Source organism: Leuciscus leuciscus (genome assembly GCF_965113295.1).
Source record: "Leuciscus leuciscus genome assembly, chromosome: 20".
Taxonomy (NCBI): domain Eukaryota; kingdom Metazoa; phylum Chordata; class Actinopteri; order Cypriniformes; family Leuciscidae; genus Leuciscus; species Leuciscus leuciscus.
Window position 1 is genome coordinate 19,447,452 of NC_138744.1, and position 25,352 is coordinate 19,472,803.

Consider the following 25,352-nt stretch of genomic DNA (forward strand, 5'->3'; position numbering starts at 1 on the left):
TTTTTTGTTTTAATATAATTTCTGTAGGAGGCAAACATTCTAAAAACATGACAAACATTCTTAACCCTTTCGCACGTACGATCGCATCGGTGTGATCAGAACAGTCAGTGCATGACGTGATCAACTGCTAAATTCAAATGTGCTTTCGCGCGTTGGCTGGCGCTGAGCCAGAGACAGGCGCGCTCAGAGCTGTCATATATCACAACTTTTCAGTGTTTTCAACCACAATGTTTAATTTAGGTTTCAGACATATAAGTACTAAAAAAACAATACATTTAGAGTTTGTAAAATACACACTGATGTTAAAGGAAGAGGCAATAATCCTTTCCATTATAATTAGACACGTTTTATTCATATCAGATATACATTGTGTAAGTAACTTTAAAGTTTACTCTATTCTTCTCCCAGTTCACCAGCCACTTACTTTGATGTATTTCGGGAGAAGTGGATGAATTCACGTGTTGTAAATCCAACAGATCCGATTCTCTGAACTGCGTCTGCGGCACAAACTAAGATGGCGGCGCCCATCGCGCATACAGCTCAACTAACGCGATCGTTATAAAGGTGTTTAAACAACAAAACACTTCCACTTGCATATAATTGACAATCGGAATATCAGATATTTCATGCCATATCTAACAAATGTGTGAATATTTTGAATAAAAAGGAAAAATGACATAAAAGCAGATCATCATTCATTCAGCTCTGTTGTTGCTGCGGTGTGTCACGTGACACGCAATGACGCGTCACCTTGGAAACGATAAAGTGACACATTCTAAATAACGGTCGCCTTGAAAAACTCACGCTGGGGGGGTCAGTCAGAATATTTTAAACTTACGTGTGAAAGGGTTAAAGTTTTTCAACGTTGTAAAAATAATACACAAATAAATAAAACGTAATACATTAAAATTATAATGGAAGTTAAACTTAAAGCACCATCGTAGAGTAGTCACGTGGTGCGTCGCTGCAGGGAAAATAAACATTTAATCATGAATGCTCAATATGTATTTGTAGCCTAGGCTACTTATCACTTTGATACTAGGGGGCTAATAAAGCTAATATAGACACTTACAGCGTGTTGCCTTCATTATAAGGCTTATATAAGGCTTTAATTTTTTGCGGCTCCAGACAGATTTTTTTTTTTTTTTTTTTGGTACAATATGGCTCTTTAAACATTTTGGGTTGCCGACCCCTGGTATAGCTGATATGATCCTAATGATCTTAGTGATCTGTTGGGTTTATATTCACTGAGCATATCTTCAATGTATTGAGGTCCTAGGCCATTGAATGATTTATATACCAGTAATAATACTTTAAAATCAATCCTAAATGTAACTGGGAGCCAGTGTAAAGACCTGAGGACTGGTGTGATATTTTCATATTTTCTGGTTCTGCTCAGAATCCTGGCGGCAGCGTTCTGTATGAGCTGTCTTATGGTCTTTTTGGGAAGGCCAGTGAGGAGTCCATTACAATAATCCACCCTGCTGGTGATGAAAGCATGAACAAGTTTCTCTAAGTCTTGTCTGGAAACAAAGCAATATTTTTCAGATAATAGTATGCTGATTTAGTTATTGCTTTGACATGACTACTGAAACTAAGGTCTGACTCTAGTGTCACACCAAGATTCCTGACTTGACTTTTAGTTGTTTGACCCCTAGAGTGAAGGTATGCGTTCACCTTGAGAACTTCATCTTTGTTTCCAAACGCAATGACTTCAGTTTTGTCTTTGTTTAACTGAAGAAAGTTTTGACACATCCAACTGTTGACTTCATCAATGCATCGGCACAGGGAGTCAATGGGGCTGTAATCGTTAGGCGATAGGGCTAAGTAAATCTGTGTCGTCTGCATAGCTGTGGTAAGCAATTTGGTTCTTTCTCATTATTTGGCTCACTGGGAGCATATACAGGTTGAACAGGATCGAGTGGCGCAAGAATTGAGCCTTGAGGGACTCCGCATGTCATGGATGTCCACTCAGACTTATCGTCTCCTATACTTCCATAATAACCTCTCCCATCTAAGTATGACCTGAACTATTTTAGGACTATCCCAGAAAGCCCCACCCAGTTTTCCAGCCTGTCAAGAAGTATGTTATGATCGACAGTGTCAAATGCAGCACTGAGGTTGAGTAGTACCAGCACTGATAGTTTGCCTGAATCAGTATTTAAGCAAATATCGTTTATTATCTTTATGAGCGCTGTCTCTGTGCTGTGTCTTTGTGTCTGAAACCAGATTGAAAATTGTCAAAGTATTCATTCGAGCTTAAGAATTTGTTCAGCTGATTGAAGACAACTTTTTCAATGATCTTGCCTATGAAAGGAAGATTTGAGATCGGTCTATAGTTGCTTAATATGGTCTTATCCAGATTTCTCTTTTTCAGGAGGGGCTTGACAACTGCACTTTTCAGGGAGTTTGGAAAACTCCCAGAAAGAAGTGAGGCATTTACCACTTCTAGAATATCTGCTTCTAAACTGTTTAACTAACTTTTGAAAAAATATGTAGGAAGTGTGTCAAGAGTGCAGGTTGATGTTTTAAGGTGCTGTACGGTTTCTTCCAAAATTTTGCCATAAATTTCTTTGAAATCAGACATAGTAACTACTTTCTCAGGTGGTCTGATCTGTCTGGCCCCAGAGCAACCCAAGGATGTGCTGATCACCTTTCTGATATTATTGATTTTCTCAGAGAAGAAAGAAGCAAACTCACTGCACTTGTTGTCTGAGAGCATTTCACTGGGAATCTGGCTTAGGGGGTTTGTCAGTCTCTCTACAGTAGAAAAAAGTGTGTGTGTGTTGTTTAAATTGCTGTTTATAATATTTGAGAAAAAAAGTCTGTCTAGCTTTGCCTAGTTCCATATTGAAAGCATGCAGGCTGTCTTTGTAGATGTTATAATGGATTACAAGTTTTGTCTTCCGCCACATGCGCTCTGCTTTTCTGCATTGTCTTTTCATATTTTGCACTGCTGTTGAGTTTCTCCAAGGTGCTTTTTGTCTGCCACTCTTCTTCCTGACTTTAACAGGAGCAATATCATCAATTACACTTTTAACTTTTGAGTTAAAAGAATCAAGGAGAAAATCAACAGAGTCTGCAGATATGCTTGGTGTTAAGGATATAGCCTTCATAAATAGTACACTAGTTTTCTCATTTAAGCATCTCTTCTTGACAGACACAGATCTAGCTTCAGTGGCAGGAGAGATCAATATATCAAAGAAAATACAGAAATGATCAGACAGTGCTACATCCTTAATAACAATCGATGAAATGTTTAGACCCTGTTGCGGCAAAAACAATAACTAACAAAACAGCATCAGGCATAAGAGACATCAGGATTCAAATTGTCCTTAAAAGATATTTATTCTTGCTAGAATAGTTCCCAGTCCAGCTGCAGGCGGAGTGAGGCCCCGTCCACACTACTGCGTTTTAGTTTAGAAACGGAGAATTAAAACGAATACGATCTCCGTCCACACCAGCGTTTTAGCTGCGTATTAGAATTGATCTCCGTCCACATTAAAACGACTGTAAACGCGGATCACGTGACGATTCACCAACACTGGGCATGCGCGTGCCGGTGTAAACACAACTTCATTGATAAAATTATCCCACCATGCGCTGGTTCTTCCCGGGTTAACCCAAAACCGACGCTCCATGTACGGTCGGTACCGCCGCTGCACACGGGAATTGTCACAGATCGCTCGAATAATAGCTTGCCTCCGGCACATGTAGGCAGTTATAGCATTGTAAAATGCCGAATTTACTTGCACAACAGCTGCTAGCAAAGATATACGCTATAACTGATGACACCCAATCGCCGAGCGTGAGCCTCTACTACGTCATCGTTTCTAAAGTCCTCCGTTTTGACCCGTCCACACTAAAACACCCGCCGGAGATTCAAAACAAAAACGGGTCGGCAGCGTTTCTAAACTTCTCCGTTTTGGGTCTCCGTTTTTGCCGTTTTAGTGTGGACGGGAGGTGCAAACGTAGGAAAAGGTCTCCGTTTTTAAACGAAAACGCAGTAGTGTGGACGGGGCCTGAGACCCAGAGCAGGGGTTGGCCAGCATTTTTATAGTGTTCTTTTCAAAGCTATCTCTTGTCACCCACCCCAAACACAAGGAACAAAGGGACCCCCCTTGACCCCTCCCCAGCCCGGGAATCTTCTCACCTCTGAAGTCTCACACACACCCTTCCAGCTGTATCAACATCATAAAAGAAACTAAAAATACAGCCAAACAATGCATGGCATTCATTTGTTAAATCATTGAAAATAAAATACAAAGAAAAGAAAAAAATTTCCATAACAACCCTTACTGATAAGTAAATCTAGAGTGTGTCCACGATTGTGTGTGGGTCCATGTACATGCTGAGTCAGATCAAAAGTTTTTAAAACAGTTTTGATTTATTTTGCCATATTGTTTTCTGAATGTTAAAATCTCCAGCAATGGCAAAACAGTCAAACTCTGAGGTAATTGTTGATAACAGTTCTGTAAAGTCCTCAGCAAAGGCTGGAGAGTATTTTGGAGGCCTGTAAATAAGTAAAATGCTTGGAGCACCTTTTAACACAGTACCCAGATATTCGAAAGACAGGTAATTCCCAAATGATATTTGCTTACATTGATAGATATCTTTAAAAAGAGTCAAGTCAAATCAAGTTTATTTGTATAGCGCTTTTCACAATACAGATTGTATCAAAGCAGCTTCACAGTATTAAATTAAAATAATACAACAAAGTTTGTTTTATTGAAGGAGAGGAATTTATTGATTGATAAAATTAAATTAAATATCCCCAAAATATCCCCAACTGAGCAAGCCAAAGGCAACAGTGGCAAGGAACCGAAAAACTCCATCAAGTGACCTAATGGTGTCCTAAAACTCCATCAGGTGACCTAATGGAGAAAAAAAAACCTTGGGAGAACCCAGGCTCAGTCGGGGGCCAGTTCTCCTCTGGCATTTATGAACTAGAGGCCGGATTATAGTTTGAACTGTAGGATTATATGAATGCCTGGCTGAAGAGATGCGACTTTAATCTAGTTTTAAACTGGGAGAGCGAGTCTGAGCAACGAACAGTATCAGGAAGACTATTCCAGAGTTTTGGAGCCAAATGTGAAAATGTTCTCCCTCCTTTGGTGGTTGATATCCTAGGTATGACCAAAAGCCTTGAATTTAGTGATCTTAAAGAGCGCGATGGATTATAGGGCGATAGAAGATCCGTTAAATAGACTGGAGCTAAGCCGTTTAGGGCTTTATAAGTCAGTAGCAATACCTTGTAATTAATACGGAACTTTATAGGTAACCAATGCAGTGATGATAAAATCGGTGTTATATGATCATATTTTCTTGATCTCGTAAGAACTCTAGCGGCGGCATTTTGGACTAACTGTAGCTTGTTTGAGGATGCAGGACAACCAGCTAATAAAGCATTACAGTAATCCAGTCTCGAGGTCATGAATGCATGAACTAACTTTTCTGCATCAGAAACTGATAGCATATTACGTAGCTTAGCAATGTTTCTAAGGTGGAAAAAGGCTGTTTTTGTAACATATGAAATATGATTTTCAAAAGACAGGTTGCAATCGAGTATAACACCCAGGTCTTTTACTGTAGAGGATAAAGTAACAGGACATCCTATGATGTTAAAGTTGTATTGTGCGAGGTTTTGTGGGCGGTTTTTTGAACCAATAAGTATTACCTCTGTCTTGTCTGGATTTAATAAAAGAAAATTACGCGTCATCCAATCTTTTATATCTTTAACACACTCTGTCAATTTGGAAAATTTTGCGTTTTCATCCGGCCGTGATGAAATATATATTTGAGTGTCATCAGCATAACAATGGAAACTAATTCCATGTTTCCTTATAATATTTCCAAGTGGCATCATATATATTGAGAATAACAGAGTGCCTAACACAGATCCCTGCGGCACTCCATAGTTTACTGGAGTTATGATAGATTTTTCTCCATTTAAATAGACAAAATGGTAGCGGTCAGATAGGTATGATTTGAACCAGCTTAATGCTTGTCCTTCAACACCAGTATAATTTTGTAGTCGATCTAAGAGTATTGTGTGATCTATAGAATCGAACGCAACACTAAGATCAAGTAAAACTAGTATTGAGATACAGCCTTGGTCAGAAGCTAAAAGTAAATCATTTGTGATTTTAACGAGCGCAGTTTCAGTGCTATGATGCGGTCTGAATCCAGACTGAAACTTTTCATAGATATCATTTTGTTGCAAGAAAGAGCCCAGTTGAGTGGACACCACTTTTTCTAATATTTTAGACATAAATGGAAGATTTGAAATGGGTCTATAATTTGCTAGATTATTATGATCTAATTGTGGTTTCTTAATGAGAGGTTTTATAACTGCCAGTTTAAATGTTCTTGGAACATGACCTAAAGATAAAGCAGGTTAATAATATTGAGGAGAGGCTCTTCCACTACAGATAACACTTCTTTCAGTAGTTTAGTTGGTATAGGATCTAATAAACATGTTGTTGTTTTAGATGAAGTGATAAGTTTATTTAACTCTTTTTGTTCTATAGTTGTAAAGCACTGTAATTGTTCTTGCGGGGTGATAATTGAAGCTGAATTATAAGGCGCAATTGAAGATTGAACATTTACAATTGTGGTTCTGATGCTTTCTATTTTCTCAGTGAAGAAGTTCATGAAATCATTACTACTGAACTGTAATGGGATATTTTGTTCAGGTGACGTCTGTTTATTTGTCAAACTAAAGAGCAGCTGGGGTCTAGCTCACCTCTCTTAACAGCTCTGCAGACACTCATAAAAGTAAAGTTAGGAGGGGCTGCTTCATTGAGGACTGTTGCACTGCAGCTGTCTTCTAGCCAGGTTTCATTTAGAAACATAAAGTCCAGGTTGTTTGTGGCTATTAAGGCGAGACACTACAGGTGAATAGGGTAAAATTTGTAACTAGCAGATATCACCACGAAACTTTCCCAGTTGATTACCTACATTAAGATGAGAAAAAAATGTATTACAAGTTTTCTGTAATTTAATGTTTAAATATGCAAATTAAATCTGAGTATTGGATAAAGCCAGGTTAAAAATTATTTTTTCATTGTGTTCACATATTAGAGGGGTAAAAAATTACAGAGGGATTTATGGATATCTACTTTTGTTATCCTGTAAATCAGAAAATACTGTCAATAGCCTTAAAAAAAAGATTTTCGCCATGTTTTTTGGAATAAAATGTTAGATAAATCAGGCTAGAAATAATATATTTACAAATCCCTCTGTAAATGTCTTCATAATATAACTAGGTACAAGACTGGAAAGTTTGGTGTATATAGGTGCTACTGAAGTGGAGATTTCGGACTTGGAGTATGAGAGAAAAGTCATTTTGAGAAAACAGGCTTTAAAGATTTATCATCAGCCAATGAGATTGCGCATTCAGTCCTTTTACTTTCACGATTGGTTGCTGATAAAAAGGAAATTACCATATTTGGATCTGACAGGATTGTACAGGAGAGAGAGAGCTTTCTAACGGTGCTTGTGATGACAGGCTGCCGCCAGCGATCGCGGAGCAACTGTAGGATTAAGAACGCCAACTTTTGTTGAATTTATGAGAAATCTACAGACGCAAACAGACAAAGTGTAATAAAATAAAGACCTAAATGTGTATTTCGGACTTTTTTTCACCACAAGTCTGAAAGAAGACATGTTATAAGACAAATATCCCAAAATCTCAAAATTGGGTCGAAGTCCACAGTAGTCGATTGTCGAGTTCACGCGAGTGCTTAGTTACCTATTATCACGCGCGTGAACTCGACAATCGACTACTGTGGACTTCGACCGAAAACAGGAAGTAAATACAGGTATGTGCACTGGCTGAATTAACATCATTTTTTTATATATTTCTTTCACATCTACTGCAGCCAGATTCACCGTGTTCACTCTGAATAAAATCACTCACATGGCTGTGCACATGTAATGACACATCAAGGATGTTAAGAGGCTAAAAGCAGGTTTAAAACTTGCCCCATTTAAGTCAACAGGGTGCAAATTTTAAAAAGAGGATAACACTGTGTAGGCAACACCGATTTTTGTCGTTGTTCTCTGTACTGACAGCACTCCAAATTTACCAAAAAATAGCTCAATGTTAAAATTGACCGGAGTTCTCCTTTAATCAAATATTTTTTAGGGGGGCTGGGCAGAAGTTGCTAAAAAGGGCCTAGTGACGCCCCTGCCCGTGGTCATTCATACTGTTTCCAGGTGTGTGTGTCGTTCAGATTTGCACACACTGCAGAGGGATGATTGAGGGAGAAGTAGCCTAGATATTGTCCTTTAACACTCTTGAACCAAGTTTGTTTGGGTGATGGCCACCCCGATGAAACTGTTATCTCTGACTCCAGAAAAGATTGAAGTTGTCAATGAAGTTTACTCCTTTTATATTGGAGTTTTTTTGCAGCCATGTATTAAGCCCAAGCAGCCGTGAAAACCTGTTTGTTCCTCTTGTTGGGAGTGGTCCACTGATGAATGTTTGAACTTTCAGTCTTTTAAGTGTTTCAAAAAGTTCATTGAAATCCTTCTTAAGGAGTTCTGACTGCTCTTTATGAATATCATTCTTCCCCACATGAATGATGAGTCGATTTGCAGTCTTATGTTTCATCAGAATGTTCTGAAGTTCCCTGTTTATATCAGAAGCTGTTGCTTGTGGAAGGCAGCACGTAGTTAGCCTGGGAAAACCCAGACAAGTTCCGGCAAATTTAGATTTGCTCTGCAAGTAGTCTGGCAAAGAGCTCATTCAAGCCCATTTCTAATCCGTCGAAATCGCGGCCCCAATCAGAAACGTTGGGGCGGGCTTTACACGATGACGATCGCTCTGATTGGTTTTAGGTCTATCCAATTGCGCCCAGAGGCATTTGAGCGACGTCCGTTGGTGAAGCGCGTCAACTTTTAAATGCATTATTATATTCAAATTGCAAACACATGAGGACAGTCTCCATGAAAGACCCACTGGCAGATGAACGTGCTACTCCATTTCTCTCCGAAACGGTAGGAAATTAAATTAGATTTAATAGAGGATTTTAACTGTGACAAGATGATTGACAGGGCAGTTTACGTGACAGGATGCACGGGACAGATCCGTCCGATAAAGATGACGTAGTATGTCCCAAAGCTTGCCTACTTTTTTGCTACACATTCAAAAGTAAATACCTTTTCTTCACAAAAAGAGTACATACTTTTATGGCGTAGTGTAACTTAGGCGAATTGGGACGCAGCATATGGCTTTACACGATGACGATCGCTCTGATTGGTTTTAGGTCTATCCAATGGGTGGTATGCACTGGCGAGCATGACGTATTTCCGGTTAAATCTCAGGATGGTTGTAAACATCCGGTTATTGTAGAGTGAAGTGCTACCTATGCTACTATTGAATGCTTGTCGTCAAAACACCCAAAACTGTTAATTTTCATCGTTGTTGTGTTTATGTTAATGTTTTTACTTGTACTTCGTCTTGACTGATAACGCGATGACATGTAAACGTTTGAAATTGTCCTTTCAAAGGCGGGAAGACAGCTCTTCTAGCAACCACTGCTGTGTTCCGCAATGCACAGTGTCTGCAACATGCAATTCTTCAGTTAGTTTTTTTTACTTTTCCCAAAGACATTGAATTACATAAACAGTGGGTGATTAACATCCGACGAGAAAAGTTTCTTACAACAAACACACGAGTCTGCAGCCGACACTTTCAAAGTGAAGACGTGATAGAGCCTCCGACTCCAGCTGGGCGCAGACGTCTAAAGAAGGGAGCTGTTCCAGTGCTTTTCAATGGAACAATTTCAGTCTGCCAGCCCCACAGTGTCATGATCCTGGTTCTTCCTTTTTACTCTGTCTCCCCCCTCTGGTCACTCTCTCACACACACACACACACACACACACACACACACACACACACATACCTCTGATTACCCCATTGGTCATTACGCACATTCATCTCTCGCATTCTCTTCAGCTGTTTTCCATTCATTACTTGTTAACCTTATCTTCCTTTCCACACCTGTTATCTCTTTCCCTAATTGTCACTGCTTCTTCTAGTCCTGCTTTGCCTTGTCTCTTTGCCAGATTATTTCGAAGCTATGCGTGTGAATTCTCTGAGTAATATCCTCTCGTGTCTTGTCTTATCCTGTCCTGTCCTGAACACGTAAGGAGATTGTGCTACCACTGTGTTTTGCTACTAAGCTGTGCTAATTACAGAGTACCTGTGACCACGCTCGTTGATTACTGATCTCCTGGAGGTCCCGGAGCTGGCTGGCTTCTTACCTCTGGACTTCTTTTCTGTTCATTAAAGACTGTATTGCTGCATTTCGCTCCTGGGTCATCTTTCTCTCCACTCATTACACACAGCCCGGAGTTTGGGAAAGGACCGAGCGTCCCAATACAGAAACCACGCACGATCCATCTGTGGAATTGGACTATCCTCCTGACCATGACTACTGCGACAGTAGTGAACCTGCTGCGCTGGATATGTCTCTTAACCGCATTGAAGAACTTGATGAAGAGATAGCAAGACTCCGAAGCCTAGTAGAGGAGATATCTATCAGCAACAAGTTCTGCTTGGAGCGGTTTGCTGGATCAGATGATGACATAAGGTTCTTCACAAGGTAAATTAAAATGTCCACTGTGTTTAATATAGACGTTTTAGAGCTTTCAACATTGATTAGTATTATTAAGCCTATCTGTTTAAATGTTGCATGTTTGATGTGTGTTGTAAGCTACTGGAAACCTTGAATTTCCCTCGTGATGAGAAAAGTATCTATCTAAAACTATCTAGATCTATCTACTAGTGCATTGTATTTTAAAATACTGAGAAGAGCAGTAAGCAAAAGGACTGACGTGTGTGGTCCAGTTTCTGTTTTCCTAAATGTTCCAGGATGTTTACAGTAACTGTCAATACGGATGCTAACATGCTTGCAATTTAATGTTGTGTATGGGCACTTAATGTAATGTAATGAAATGTAACACCTATGTCCCACAGGTTTGCAAGTCACGCCCACCTGATGGCCTTTTGGAAGCAGATAGAACCAGCCACCTGCAAGATGGTACGGGTGACAAGAGCACGAAGTGTAGCGAAGAATGATGAGGTCCCTCACACTGGCAGTGCAACGGTGAATATATTTTACAGTTGTTCTTACAAAGCAAGATATATTGCATAATCTTATCAAATCCTTACATCTAATTATTTCTCTTTTCAGATTCTTCAACCCATTGACACATTTTTTCTCTTTATGAATTACTTGTCATTGGGTCTGATGCAGAAGGATCTTGCCCACAGATTCAAAATCCACCAGTCAACTGTAAGCCGCATCATAAATACATGGGCTAACTTCCTGTATACTGTACTAGGGGCTGTGGGTATTTGGCTGGATGAGGAGACTGTAAAATCTCACATGCCAGAGGTTTTTCAGGGTTACTCTGACACACAAATTATTTTGGATTGTACCGAAATACGTTGCCAAACACCAAGTTCTCTTCTCCTCCAGAGTGAGGTGTTCTCCAACTATAAATCACACTGTACATTTAAAGGATTAATTGGGATGGCCCCTCACGGCGCAGTAACCTTTGTATCGTCTCTCTATGAAGGTTCCATCCGCGATAAAGAGATTCTGAAGCTGTCTGGCATTGTGGCTCTCTTAAACCCATCTACGGCCATAATGGTTGACAAGGGTTTCCTCGTAGAAGACTGTGTGCCCTGCAAAGTCCACATACCTACCTTTCTGTGTAATAGAGCACAACTCTCTGAGCCAGAGGTCAGGAAGACACAATCTATTGCCAGACTGATAGTCCATGTTGAGCGGCTCATTCGCAGGGTTTAGGAACATAAACTATTCGGCACAGAAATCCCTCTTTCATTGACGGGCAGCATTAATCAACTTTACACAGTCGCATGTCTTTTGGTCAACTATCAAATTGGGCCCTTGGTTAAAGCCTGGGCAACCAATGGCTAGTGTTGCCAGCACAACGTCATTTATAAGTGGTTAGTTAATGATGAACTAATAATTTACAAAACATTCATAAATGATTAGCAAGTGATAGACTAACATTTTAAGTATGTTTTGTAAATTCCGTTACAAGTCATTTACAAAACATAAATAAAATGTTAGTATATCACTTGCTAATCATTTATGAATGTTTTGTAAATTATTAGTTCATCATTAACTAACCACTAATAAATGACTTACAACTGAGCGTTATTATAAAGTGTTACCAATTAAATTCATGTTGTTTTTATTTTACAATTTACAACTTATTGTACAAAACTTATTTTTACTTATTTTACATTTATTTATTTTACAATTTGAAATGTTACAATTTGTATATGTGACAGTGACGATTAATATTACAATGTTGTAAATAAGACCGTTGACAAAATAAACTTTAAAATGATTGTACAATAATACAAAAATTCATGTGTCTGTTCAGTTACTTTTCATAGAGAGGTATTTGGGCATGTATGTGTTAAAGAAAAACAAATCACATCTCTCTTTCAGGGAGCTTAATACAGTGCTGTCTCGGTAAATGCGCTGCACGAAAATGTCATCGTGGGCACAAACAACAAAATCACACCATTCTATGCCTGTGATGAGTAACTGTCCCTGGACTTGCCAATAATAACAATGGCTCTCCTTCAATTTGTGTAGGCCATGGTCAAATCTCAGGAACTTGCAGTCTATATAGCTGGCTACATTTGGGCATTTCATTTCAACCAGACCAAATGATGGTCGCTCAAGTGGGTCATATACCAGCCCATCAGGCGATTGAAGACTAAAAATGTACTGTTTAATGTTATGTATTTGTATTATTTTTCTTTATTCATTTTCATAATAATTTCATAATGTATTATGTCAAGCCAGAGTTATGTGTCTGTGTTGAGTGCATGAGGAGACTATAGATAGCATGGAACCATATGAAGATCATGTCACATGAGACAGGTGGATGAGCTATATTTTGTAGAGGGTGTGTACAATGTAACATGTTTGCAACTGATGCAGATGTAAGCAACAAAGATATGTTCTTAATATGAAAGTGAATTGTGCCATGTGTTCGCATGACATATACGTTCCATTTTTAAAGCTAAGCAATATAGTTTGTTTCCATAAAAGGAAGCCTCTCAGTGATGTATATAAGCTCAATCTTACTGTACACATCAGAGAAACTAAGAGAGGAGAGAGAAACTAAGAGATGTGAGGGAAGAGAAATACGAGAACGCATAGACCTGGCATGAATGTAACAGTGAATCTAATAATAAGGGGAAAGACTAAATTCCAAGTCTACAGCGATGCACCCAGCCAAGGTGCGTCCGGGTCCACGGCTAGCCCACACTTGGTCAGGTTGAGATTTTTTAGAACCGCATAGTCCTTCAATGCACCTGCTTCCATTTCTAGCCCCCTTTTCATTAGTGGTGTTTGTCTTGTCCCTCTGATAATTCTTTCTGCCAGTTTTTCTGCTGTGCTTGTACCTCTTACATGGCTTACCTCCCGGAAATGTGAAGCAGTCACTCTCTCCTTCCTTAGGGAATGCCACTCGGGTGTTGCACTTTGGCTTCGGGTTGCTTCCTCAATCTGGTGTGACTGTGTCAAAGTCACAGACAGAGAACTGAGGTGCAGCTTTTCTTGATCCGTCATGATGGCGGATGAACACTCTGTTTGTTGTAGATGGTAACCTTCCAGTGGCACTTTTGGAAACGGTGGTGCATCCTGATGGATGACAACACTGTCAGGTGGAGGTGGTGGGTGTTGATATGACAGGATACTGCCAGTTTGTACCTTGCCAAAAATGGAGTCCACGAGTGGTTTGTCAGATGTGATGTTCATTCTGCAGATAAGGGGAAGAGAGTCTGGTTCCATGTCAGCATAGGCAGGTAGTGGGTTTAGGGTTGATGGGTCTGGTAGCTCACCACTGTATCCCTTGTAAAGTGTAGATCTGGAATAACAATATCAGGCCATTGTAGGATTCTTATGAATTCTAGGTGTAACTGTATAGACTTTAGACTATCTAATAGTCGACTGCGTTGTGTATTTCGTCGTAGCGGTACAGCCTGATCATGACATTTGAGATAACCAAGATGTCACTACGCAGCAGGAAAAGTACACAGACTCAGTAGGAAATACACCATTATCTAACAGCTATCAATAACATATATTTCGCAACACATTGTAATCTGCCTATTTAATTGGACTCTGCATACCTAATTCCGCTTGCCGAAGTAGCATCTGGTTTGGGCTTTACTACAACCATGGCATCCACAGGTCCTGGCTTCACTCCCTATTTATTTATGAAATGGTATTAGGAGAGATGCTAGTATGCATGTGATACAACTGTTTGGTATTGAAATGATACAAACCATTGTTCGTGGTTTATGCCACTTCTGCTCGGTTTCAGAGCACGAAAGTACAGGAGGGACGACAGACATGCCACATTCAGAGTAATGGGCAGTCTGATAAAGTAAAGCAACCAAATGATTGCATATCCCACACCCAGCCACACAGGAACAGTAGCTTTTAACATGCATAACTGGCTGTGAATCACGTAATGTCATCTGAAATACACAGAAGCATAATTTAATGCGTTTTGAAAGAAGAGGGTCTACAGCAACAGCAGTAGGAGCAAAACCTGTTCTTTCTTCTTTTTATTGGTGTAAGCCACTTGTCTACTGTCACTTTTGTGCTTTTCTGCGTCACTTTCCTACTGTCTTGCACCACTTGGCTATACTGTCTTCCACATACCTGCCAACACTCCCGTTTTTCCCAAGTTTCTCCCGGTATTTCAAGGTCATCTCCCAGCGCCCTCCCGTTCTGTTATTTCTCCCGGAAAACTTAAGTAATTTGCATGACCATCAAACTTAATTTTAAAATCACGGATTCATTCATTTTTTCTGTTAGTCTGACGTTTTACAGGTTGCCAGATTGTGTATGAAATACACCCTACACATACACGATGGGCCCTATCTTGCACCCAGCGCAAGTGACTTTGTACACCGACACATGTATCATTCCTATTTTGCACCCGCGCAAAGCGGACTTTTCCCTCCACAGAAGCACGTCGGTAAGTTAGGAAATACACTTGCGCTCCCGGGGGCGGTTTAGCGCAAAGAGGAGGCGTGTTCCGGTGCAAACGTTCCTTCTTGCTATTTTGCAGGTTTAGAAAACAATTGCGCCACTAACCAGGAAAAAATAGTTTAAAGTCAGTGGCGCGTTGCGCATGTTATTCATATGCTATTTTAAGGGCGCATGCTTGGCCATAATCAATGTAGCGTGTGCACAACGCGAATACACTTTAATTCTCTCATCTACACAGAAGCAGCAGTTTTCATTTTTGCAAATCATACATTATGACGATAGATAGATTAGATTAGATAGATAGATAGATAGATAGATAGACAATTTATTATAAAAGCATACATCTAGCTTACACATTTACCCAAATTATCATACGCCTGTTTAACCGAAGTTAATTTGGGTGGGTTTCTCCATTTCAATGTAACTTCTCTCTTTTACGGCCGTGACGAGAGCGTTGCTCTCCTTGGCTGTGAACCGCTCCTGGCGCGCGCCTGGCAAATCCGCCATTACAATAGCAATCCGCTATGGAAAAAGCGCATCTGCTCTTAAAGGGAATGTGAGATGACGCTCTGATTGGTTTATTTCACGTTACGCCCAAACCACACCTATGAATAATGAAGCTACTTCAGACCAACACATTTTAGATTTGCGCCTGGCGCAAGAGTCATTTATCCCGCCGGGAAAATAGCAACAGCGCCGAGACCCACCCACAAAGTTACTTGCGCTTTGACAGTTGCGTTTCAGATCGTTAAAATAGGGCCCAATTACTTACTTTCAATTTAGCCTAAAATGTTCTGTCTTAAAACCTGGCAACCCAAATAAGGAAGCGGGTGCACACTGCTCAGCCACGGAGTCTTGCAAGCAAGCGGGATAGTTGAATAGCCTACTTCACAAGTAGCTGTTGTCAAATTGTTAGAGAATAAATTTTGTGATTAACACATCACATAAACTGTTATTGAGTGTTGTTGATACACAATAGGAAACTTGTGTCCTTGGAACATCATAATCTGACAGCAGCTTCGGAGTTTTGGAGGTGGTGGATACATAACTGGCATGCGTATCTGTTTAGGTAAGGTAAAAGCAATGACCAAAATGCAGTGTTGCAAAGAGTATATGAATCATGTTAAATAACTATTCCTACTTTCAGCTGGTGTGGTGGCTTTAGCTTCTTCATTGAGCGGTAGCAGTGGGCTCTCACAGATATCTCATTTGTTGCCCTGTTTTTACCTGATACTTTAATAAAAAAGCACAAACACATGAAGTGAGAGGTATATACACATAATTAAACTTTATTTAAAGCATGGTTAACCTGATGCAGGACGGAGTCATGACTTAAAACACCAAAGCTAGGCTTCTAGCTCTGGCTAGCTAGCGTTAGCAAATTAACGTTACCTTCAAAGTTGCAAAGAAATGAAGAAACGTCAAATTTAAAGCCTTTATCTAATTTACTTCGTGGTGTCGTACTGGATGCCCGGACGATCCTTCGGATATCGTTAACAGACACTTTTGGCAACTCCAGCAAACACCTTGTGAACTTCGTCTCCGCCATCGTAAATGTCGACTGTCACTGTTTAATGTTTTCTTCCGTTAACCGGAAATGTCCGAACATCCTTACGCCAATGCGGAAGTGATGCGTGCATAGAGCCCATTTTGCCCTGAGGCATTTGAGCGACGTCCGTTGGTGACGCCCCTTTGGAAATGAGTTATTAATGAAGCTTTGCCAGACCATAACTCAGTTACTACTGAGAATGGTCTGGTTTTAACCAGGCTAGCACGTAGTTGTATCCCTGCTGCTAATGTTTCTGATTATGGAGTCCCCCACTATCACAGTCCTGGGCTCGGCTGCGCTCTGAGCTGAGTGCCGCTGTCTGTTTGACCTTGAGCGCCAGTTAGCATCAGTGTTAGCTACTGGCCCATTCAGTCTGTGTTCGATCACATTCATCACATTTGGGGATTCCTCTTTTACATTCATTATTACTTCAAATCTGTTCTCAAGATGTATAGGCGGTGGTAGGAGACCAGTGTTTGCAATCCTTGTTAGAGCTGTATCTGGGGTAGAGGATGCTATTGCTGTAATATGTGAGGCTCGTGACAATCTGATGTCTCGAGTGCCTTTGGGTCTCGCTCCCTGTTTGTGCCATCGATTTGTAAGTCGATCGGCTTGTTTCTCTACCTGTCGAGGAGTACTAGTTTCATGGGACTCACCGGCTATATGCTGAGGGTGTCCATGACGAAGCTCTGTTGTGTGTTCCGTCTGGTTTGGTGGTCCTGTAAGTAACTTGGTTTCAAGAACTGCAATCCTTTGTAAAAGTCTGTGGCAGTTAGTGCAGCAAGTAGATTCTTGAACCAGAAGAGGCATTTTCTCTCTTATCCTTATGAGTGTAGGCAGTTGTGTTTTCCTTTCCCCGGAATGTAAGCTGGTCGGGTAAAAGAATTCTGCGTTTTTGTAGTAATCCAAACTTTGTCGTATGAGCACTGTGCTGATTTGCTGAAGTTAAAATTAGGTGATAAAAGGAAATAAAATATAAAAATATAGGAGATAAAATGTAAAAGCGATAGAGCAAAGCGCGGAGCAGTAAGCAAGAGCGTCCGAACAGCTGAGACCCCCTTCCTTGGCTTAGCTACTGTAGGCTAAGTCACGTGTTTTGAAATAAATTAGATATTCGTTTGTGAATTAATTAACCTGCCAAATACATAAAACCGAATCTGAAACCACAATCACGTAAATCATCAAAGCTAAACTTTAAAGGGGTCATATAATGCCATTTCTGTACAAGCTAATATGATTCTTTAGGGTCTAAATTAAAAGTTTGTAATATACTTTAATTAAAAATTCTCATTAGCGTTGTAAGAAAACACTCATTTTACCTGGTCAAAAACAGCTGAGTTTTCAGCACGCCGTTTAAGTGCATGTGTCTTTAAATGATAATGAGCTTTGCTCACCCCGCCCCTCTGTTCTGTGCGTGCACAGTTTGAGGCCTTGTCAGTAGTTGATAAGACGGAGCAACTGTCAAAAATGATTGATTGACAGGTACCACGCCCCTTCCGGTGACAGGTACCCGCCCCTTTTGGCATAGGATCAAAGAAGATCAAAGGAGATCAAAGAAGATCAAAGGAGATCAAAGAAGATCAAAGAAGATCAAAGAAGATCAAAGAAGATCAAAGAAGATCAAAGAAGATCAAAAGGCTTTGAAGCCTTTTGACAGTTAGTTTTGATTTTTGATTGACAGGTTGCCCCCTCCTAACCCTTGATCATGTCGTTTTTGACAGAAAGTGTTAATTTGATGCCTTTTGATATTGACAGAAGGTTTTAATCGTTTGAAGTTTTGATCATTTGAAGACACTGTTATAATAATAATATGTCATGACTATGACAGCTAGTTTTGATATTGTTTGAAGCCTATTGAAGCCTTTTGAACATGACAGTTAGTGTGTGTTTTTGAAGTTGGTATCACAGGATTATCCTCCCTTCATATTCCTGAGCGTATCTGGGCTTTACTGTGAAACTGATAAGAAAAAAAAGAAAGGAAAAAAAAAAAACTGTGGAAGTTAATCCACAAATGTTGAAAAACCATTCAGCTCTTTTAAAATACTATAAATGAAATGTTTATAAAGATCTTACTAAAACCTCACACCAAAAGTTTTAAAAAAAAATTGCAATGAGTCTCTCAAAGCACCGTCTCAAAACATAGGGAGTGTGTGTGTGACGGAATTCCCCCTGCCACCCTTTGCATTTGAGCTCTGACATCTGAAACGTGCTGTTCAGACACTGTGATTAAACAATGTCACAAAATTACAATCAGTTAAATGTTTAGGGAGTTAAACAAGTTTATGAATGGGTTCACAAAAATGTGTTAAATATAAAATCACATAGTGGTTCTCTCTTTCTCTCAGCGCCGGCTGATCTGAGCCAGAAGAGATAGTGTGTGTGTGTGTGTGTGTGTGTGTCTGTGTCTGTGAGAGAGTCACACAAATTCAGCGATCAGGATATCAGGTGCTTAATTTTATTTCAAAGTATAATCTAAAAAGTTTAAATGATATCTTTTAAAAATAAAAGATTGTTTAAATAAAATCTTTAAAGTTTGAATACATACACATCTTCTATTTATCTTTTAGAAGATTACTGTAATGATTTTGTTTAACGGTGACCCTAAAGTATAATTGTTATTAAACAATGTCTGTTCAAAAACTTTAGATGGTTGAAAAACTGTACTTAGTCGTCTTAAATCTCATTTATATGAAAAGATTCAATCATAATTTTTTGTCCATGCGGAGTTTCAATTTTGATGGCTTTCCATAGCCATCATGATTTTTGTACCGTAACTGCATATTCGATCATGTACACCTAAACACGACCATCACAGAAAACTATAAAATAAATAAATAATTTAATATCATTTCTAAGCTTTATTGCACGCGCGCACACACGGTTCTAAAAAATGAACTAATCTCTATGTGCATCATGTCACCGCGTATGTAATGTTAGTCTGCTAACGCCTTTCCAGAGCCAAAGTTTTGTTCGTACTAAATTTATTTCAAAGCATAATCGTAAAAGTTTAAATGTGATCTTTTAAAATGAAAGATTGTTTTAGTCTGAAGTTTAAAGTTCTTAACATTCTTTCTTAAAAAAATCTTTAAAGTTTGAATACATTCATATCTTTTAGAAGATTACTGTAATGATTTTGTCTAACAGTGACCTAAAGTATAATTGTTATTAAACAATGTCTGTTGAAAAACTTTCGATGGTTGAAAAACTGAAAAACTTCAATCTCATTTATATGAAAAGATTCAATCAGCATTTTTTGTCCATGCTGGGGTTTCAATTTCCATAGCCATAATGATTTTTGTACCGTAACTGCATATTTGATGTACACCTAAACACGACCATCACAGAAAACTACATTTTTAAAAATGAAATAAATAAATCAATAATTTAATAAAATGTAAACAAAGTAGTGGTGGGCATAGATACATTTTTTTAATCTAGATTAATCTCACTGTAATCTTGGAATTACTCTAGATTAATCTAGATTAAAATGGCTCATTTGAATTCTGCCGAAGGCATTCAGAATATGTGTGCTACCCAAATAATGACTAAAGGGCACGTGTTTCTTAAATACAAAGTGACATTTAAAATAACTTTTTGTATATTTGTAACTTTATGAATATTGTAGTAGTTATAAACAAAGGTCTATTTTTACTTCAGATTAACATTTGAGGGCAGCAATTTTATTCATAATGTCAAAAAAAAACCAACGTAACGTTACTTGAAAGCATTATAGCCTACTATTCCTGCCAAACTTCCATGGTTGCAGTTAGTGTGTTACTACAGTAAATCCATGGTAAATGTTGCAGATCTGTGGACACCGGATAGTTCATTCATGGCACAATGTTAATTCCTGGTTTCCACGCACTGTTTGATCCGTTAATAACGGAGAAATGTGAATGTTTCTCACTAGATCTCGCAGCAATGTTATTACTTCTGTGGCGAATTCAAATGCTTTCTTTACTGGATCTCTTATCGCTGTGTAATAACAGTGTCGCATGATCACGATCGGCTCGCGCTGCTTTGGTCCAAACTGATAAACAACGGTCCTTCAACCACACAATAACGAGTAGCTCAGTTTCGTTCAGCTTACATTACGTTTGCCATTTGATGTCGGACAATGTTGTGGTCGCGCCAGCGTCTCTTAGTCTACATTATGAGCACGCTTGCCACGGGCGACCCGCCTACATTTGAAATAACGAAATTTTGGTCGGCAGGAAAAATGGTCCAACGAACCGTTCGGTTTGAAAATGCGTACGGAACACCGAACCGAATTCGGTTAGGTATACATCCGCGCTAAAATATCAAGGTGAAAGTCATCATAGCTTGCGTAGTAGGCTATAGACCAAGCTCCCAACCCAACTTTGAGAATAGATTAACGGCGATATTTTTTTTATCGCCCGATATGAGTCTCACGTTAACGCAGTACGTTAACGCCGATAACGGCCCACCACTAAAACAAAGTTTTAGCTAAATAAATATATAAATAAAACACCTTACATTTCCAGAGAGGTGAAGTAATTCTTTATGCAACAATAAAAAACAATCCAAAAAGCAAATAGTTTAGGTTGTCAAACAAAACCGCCCCAGATCCTTCAGAGATAAACTACAGTGTGAACTGAAGCTTCAGGATATAGGGTAACAGACCAGATGAGTCTCGGGGGGACAATGTCACAGTAAATCTAGTCTGCGTTCCAGAGCATACTACATCCAGAGTTTATACTAAATTAATTTAAAAGCATAACATTAAAAGTTTAAATTAGATATTTCAAAATTAAAAGACTGTTTAAATCAAATCTTTAAAGTTTTATTAAAATCATATCTTCTATTTATCGTTTAGAAGATTACTGTAATGATTTTGTTTAACGGTGACCCTAAAGTATAATTGTTATTAAACAATATCTGTTCAAAAACTTTAGATTGTTGAAAATCTGTACTTAGTCGTCTTAAATCTCATTTATACAAAAATATTTCAAACAGTATTTTTGTCCATACAACATGTTGTCACAATGTTTTGTTGTTGTGTTGTTTTTAAGAAATCCGAGGACTCTACATTGTTCTTATTTAGATTAAGTTGTATCATTTGGAAAATCACCACACAATTTCAGAGACGCGATGTGCCTCTGTCCATGACGCGGCATAAGTAAAGTTGGCCTTGAGCGAATATTTAATTTTACTCGTCTTAATTCAAATCATGATCTTACTGGTAGCTATGATCTATTACACGTATAAGATCATTTTTACTTTACATGATAGTAACTCCCAAACTATCCTTAATCAGTGTGGAAACACACAGGGTGAAACCCTTTACTGAGAATATACTATCGGTTATCTACTCAAAATATATGTAGAAGTTTAAATCCGGTGTTTAAAATCTGTCTGGTGGCCGCATGAATAGACTTTGGGGAGAGCTGATGATACTATAGCAGGAAGCATGCCCTTTGACCTCCTCGATTTTGGAGGCTTTTTTTTGTTTTTGATTTCTCCCATCTAGCGGCGACATTGTATTTTAACGAATAGTGCTCTCTAGCGCCTCGCTTTTCAAATGCGTATTGCAACTACGGTAACCATTATGTGCCAAGAAGCTATGACAACATGTCTTCCAATTGCACTTCATCGAGTTTAACCCTTTAGGCGCCAGAGTTTTTTTCCTAAAACGTTCGATTTTGACATCTTAATTTCAAAAGGCTATATCTTAAAAGTGATAAAAGATGGAGACTTTCTGTAAATTAGAGAAATATTAAGGATGACCCAAAGTTTATGTAGGGATTACATTTTTCCATCTAATTTGCATATTATGACGTCATATGGTGGCGGTCATCTTGGATTATAGAATTTTTATGGTTTTTGTTGATGTTTATTTGGTTGTTTTTTTGTTTTTTAGCTGACAAAGACGCACACATTACAAGGACATGAACACACAAAAAAGAACACATATTGTACACTACTAAATGGTCAGGGAAATAGATAGTAAATCAACAGTGTAATAAATGGCAGACAAAAACAATTGTTGCAGGGCTTTTGCTGTAGAGATAATGACTCCCTATTCATCCAGGTGACATTTCTTGTAGTGTTTCATGGTGTGGTCTTGCGATAGACTATGCATAATAGCCCCTCTGCCCCGTGTCACATCGCCTCTTCTCCTGCTACGAGCAGCAGCGCGGGCGCGGCCAGATCTGTCTCGCGCGCGCGCCGAGTGTGCACAGCTCGGACTACTTTCATTGTCATTGCGACTCCCCACCCTGCCTCCACGTTGCCCCCTAACTGTCCTATGAATACTTCGACCTCGTCTAACATACCCAGTGGCATTAGACAAAGTCTCCACCACAATACTGTCGCTGCGATTGCGGAGAGGCACACGGTCACCATGGCTAGCGCGGTAAAAATCTCCCGCGGCCGCCTCGTTCCCCACAACACTAACACGCCTGCTAACTTCGCGATGAACACTCCGACCCCGGGAAACATTGTTCCCACCACTGACATTGTGCAAAGGACCATCTAACGTTATATTGGGCAAAGGATTCACCGTTTGTGCTTGGTGTAGGGCTATACTTTCACTTTCAGAGTCACCGTCATTTTCTGAAGGCAGATAACGTTATTCCCCTTCAGAATCAGGGTCCGCGAATAGAAGACCCAACACTTCATTGCGGGTAAGCTTTATTGATGCCATTAGATAATAATAATAATAATAATCTAATGCAAATACTCGCTGACGTTGACAATATTGCTCTGATAAAATGGCTCACTCGCACACTAGCTCCGCTTTTGTTCGCACTGATTCAATGCGCTCTAGCTCGAATATTTTGTATAGAAGCATGACTTTTTTTTGAGTCGGGGATGAAGTATGACATGTCTGCCAACTAGTGGAGGGGAGGTCGAACGAAATTTGACACCCTATTTGACAAAATCGGCCGTTTTATTCAGTGCCGCATCTTGTCGAGTAAACTCGACTGTGGCGCCTAGAGGGTTAACTGTACATGTTCTACTGTTATGCTGCCTAAAAAATATTTTACACAACCAAGCAATGAAAAAAGCTTGTCATTTAGACCGTAACTTTGACTTCCCGTGGAGAAGAAAGCAGGCAACTTCAGCGTCCCTTTTAAACTCTTTCTCCTTCATTAGCTTTTTCCACCTTGGAAAAGCTATCCCGATATTTATTTACATCCCAATAAATAATTTTTTTGCTTTTTGGCCACGAGGATTCCTTCTCCTGTGGCTCTGCATAACTATGATCCTGCATTATATTGTCCCGTGCAGAGCAGCCTTTCAAATGTGCCGGGGGCAGTATCAACGTCTCCCATATGGTCTAGCGGTTAGGATTCCTGGTTTTCTCCCAGGTTGCCCGGGTTCGACTCCCGGAATGGGAAGACCATTTTTTATATTGCCAACAAAATTCAAGTTATTCAAGTTCATCAATAATCATTTTTAGTTATTCATAGTCTTAGAGGCCTACACGAACTTCAGAAACAAGCGGAAGATATGTAAAAACTCATAAATGCTGTTTCAGTACTGAATCATTTTCACAAATACAATTATATTGAATTCAGAAAATTTCACTATGGAATATTTACTTTATCTATCATAATTTCAATTTAGTATGTCATCATTTAAACTTTTCATCTCATAATTATGACGCATAGTCATAATTTTGATTTCAACTTTTTAAGTCATAATTTCGACTTTAAGTCATAATTATTACTTAATTCAGAATTAAAATTTTTGTCAATTACGCCTTTTTAATGTAATACTTAACGTTTTTTAAGTCATAATTTGGTAACACTATTTTGATGGTCCTTTTGAACGTGCTGTTGACTATAGTAGTGTGTTTTAAAATACAACTAAACCATGATAACAGATGATTTTTTTGACAGTCCTAGAAGGCATGTTGATTACTAAGTTTCAGGCATAGTGCAACCACGCAATGTTTGAGAAATCTAATATCGGTGTAATCATTGCGAGGTCTCACTCACAACTCACAACTTTGTGTTGGGCATACCTTTACTAAAATAAAATAAAATATTATGGAAGTAATTTACTCAAACTGTAATTATACCATATTTTATTTATCAATATTATGGCTTCATGTTGACTTAAAGTTTTTGTTTGTTTGTTATTAACTAATACCTTTGTTATTAACTAATACCTTTATCTTTTAACTAACATCCAGCACAAAATTAAAGAGATGTATGAGCTAAGGATGTTCTCTGACCCCAAATAAACAGATAATGGAATGTTCACAATCTACAATATAGTGAGATATTATCCTACTTAGTACGTGTGTAAATAGTTGTGCTTAAATCTTTGGGTGTATTTTTACACGGCAGCATATTTTGTCACACCATAGTGATGCAAAGTTCCACACCCTATGGACCAACTTTAAAAAAACAAAACAAAAAATACTCATACATAAATATATATACCATACACAAATAATTTCTTAACTAAGCAACTGTTTCTTAAATGATCAGACACTCACAGCACTGATGTTAACATCACCATATATTGTGTTCTCTACCATGATTGTGGTAACTATTGTCCCACCATTCTTCTGGTCAATTGTTAAGTTAAGCTGATTAGGGTTCTAAATTAATGGCTGTCCGAATGATGTAGAATTAGTATTATTATGCTGTCATTGTGGAAGGTTGTTAGGCTGTTGATTTGTCATGTTTCCAGAATGTGTTTGAACGCTCAGCGTTTGAACGTCACCATCTGTTAAAAAAAATTAACAATTAAATACA

At 38.9% G+C, this 25,352-nt stretch overlaps 2 protein-coding genes across 2 annotated transcripts in view; both read left to right on the top strand.

The window, feature by feature from the left end:
- fdps (farnesyl diphosphate synthase (farnesyl pyrophosphate synthetase, dimethylallyltranstransferase, geranyltranstransferase)) overlaps positions 1-25,352 on the top strand; it is a 185,409-nt gene that overhangs the window by 47,897 nt on the left and 112,160 nt on the right. The gene's annotated exons all lie outside the window — the stretch shown is intronic.
- On the top strand, positions 10,364-12,045 carry LOC309483941 (uncharacterized protein). The gene is made up of 3 exons (XM_082150045.1): positions 10,364-10,613; positions 10,988-11,117; positions 11,205-12,045. Exons 1-3 carry the CDS (start codon positions 10,477-10,479, stop codon positions 11,823-11,825), a joined length of 888 nt encoding a protein of 295 aa, XP_082006171.1. The 5' UTR covers positions 10,364-10,476; the 3' UTR covers positions 11,826-12,045.

Coding starts and splice junctions, on each gene's coding strand:
- LOC309483941 (XM_082150045.1), top strand. CDS start 10,477: ATGTCTCTTAACCGCATTGAAGAACTTGATGAAGAGATAGCAAGACTC. Junction 10,614..10,987: donor GACATAAGGTTCTTCACAAG/GTAAATTAAAAT, acceptor TATGTCCCACAG/GTTTGCAAGTCACGCCCACC. Junction 11,118..11,204: donor CTCACACTGGCAGTGCAACG/GTGAATATATTT, acceptor TTCTCTTTTCAG/ATTCTTCAACCCATTGACAC.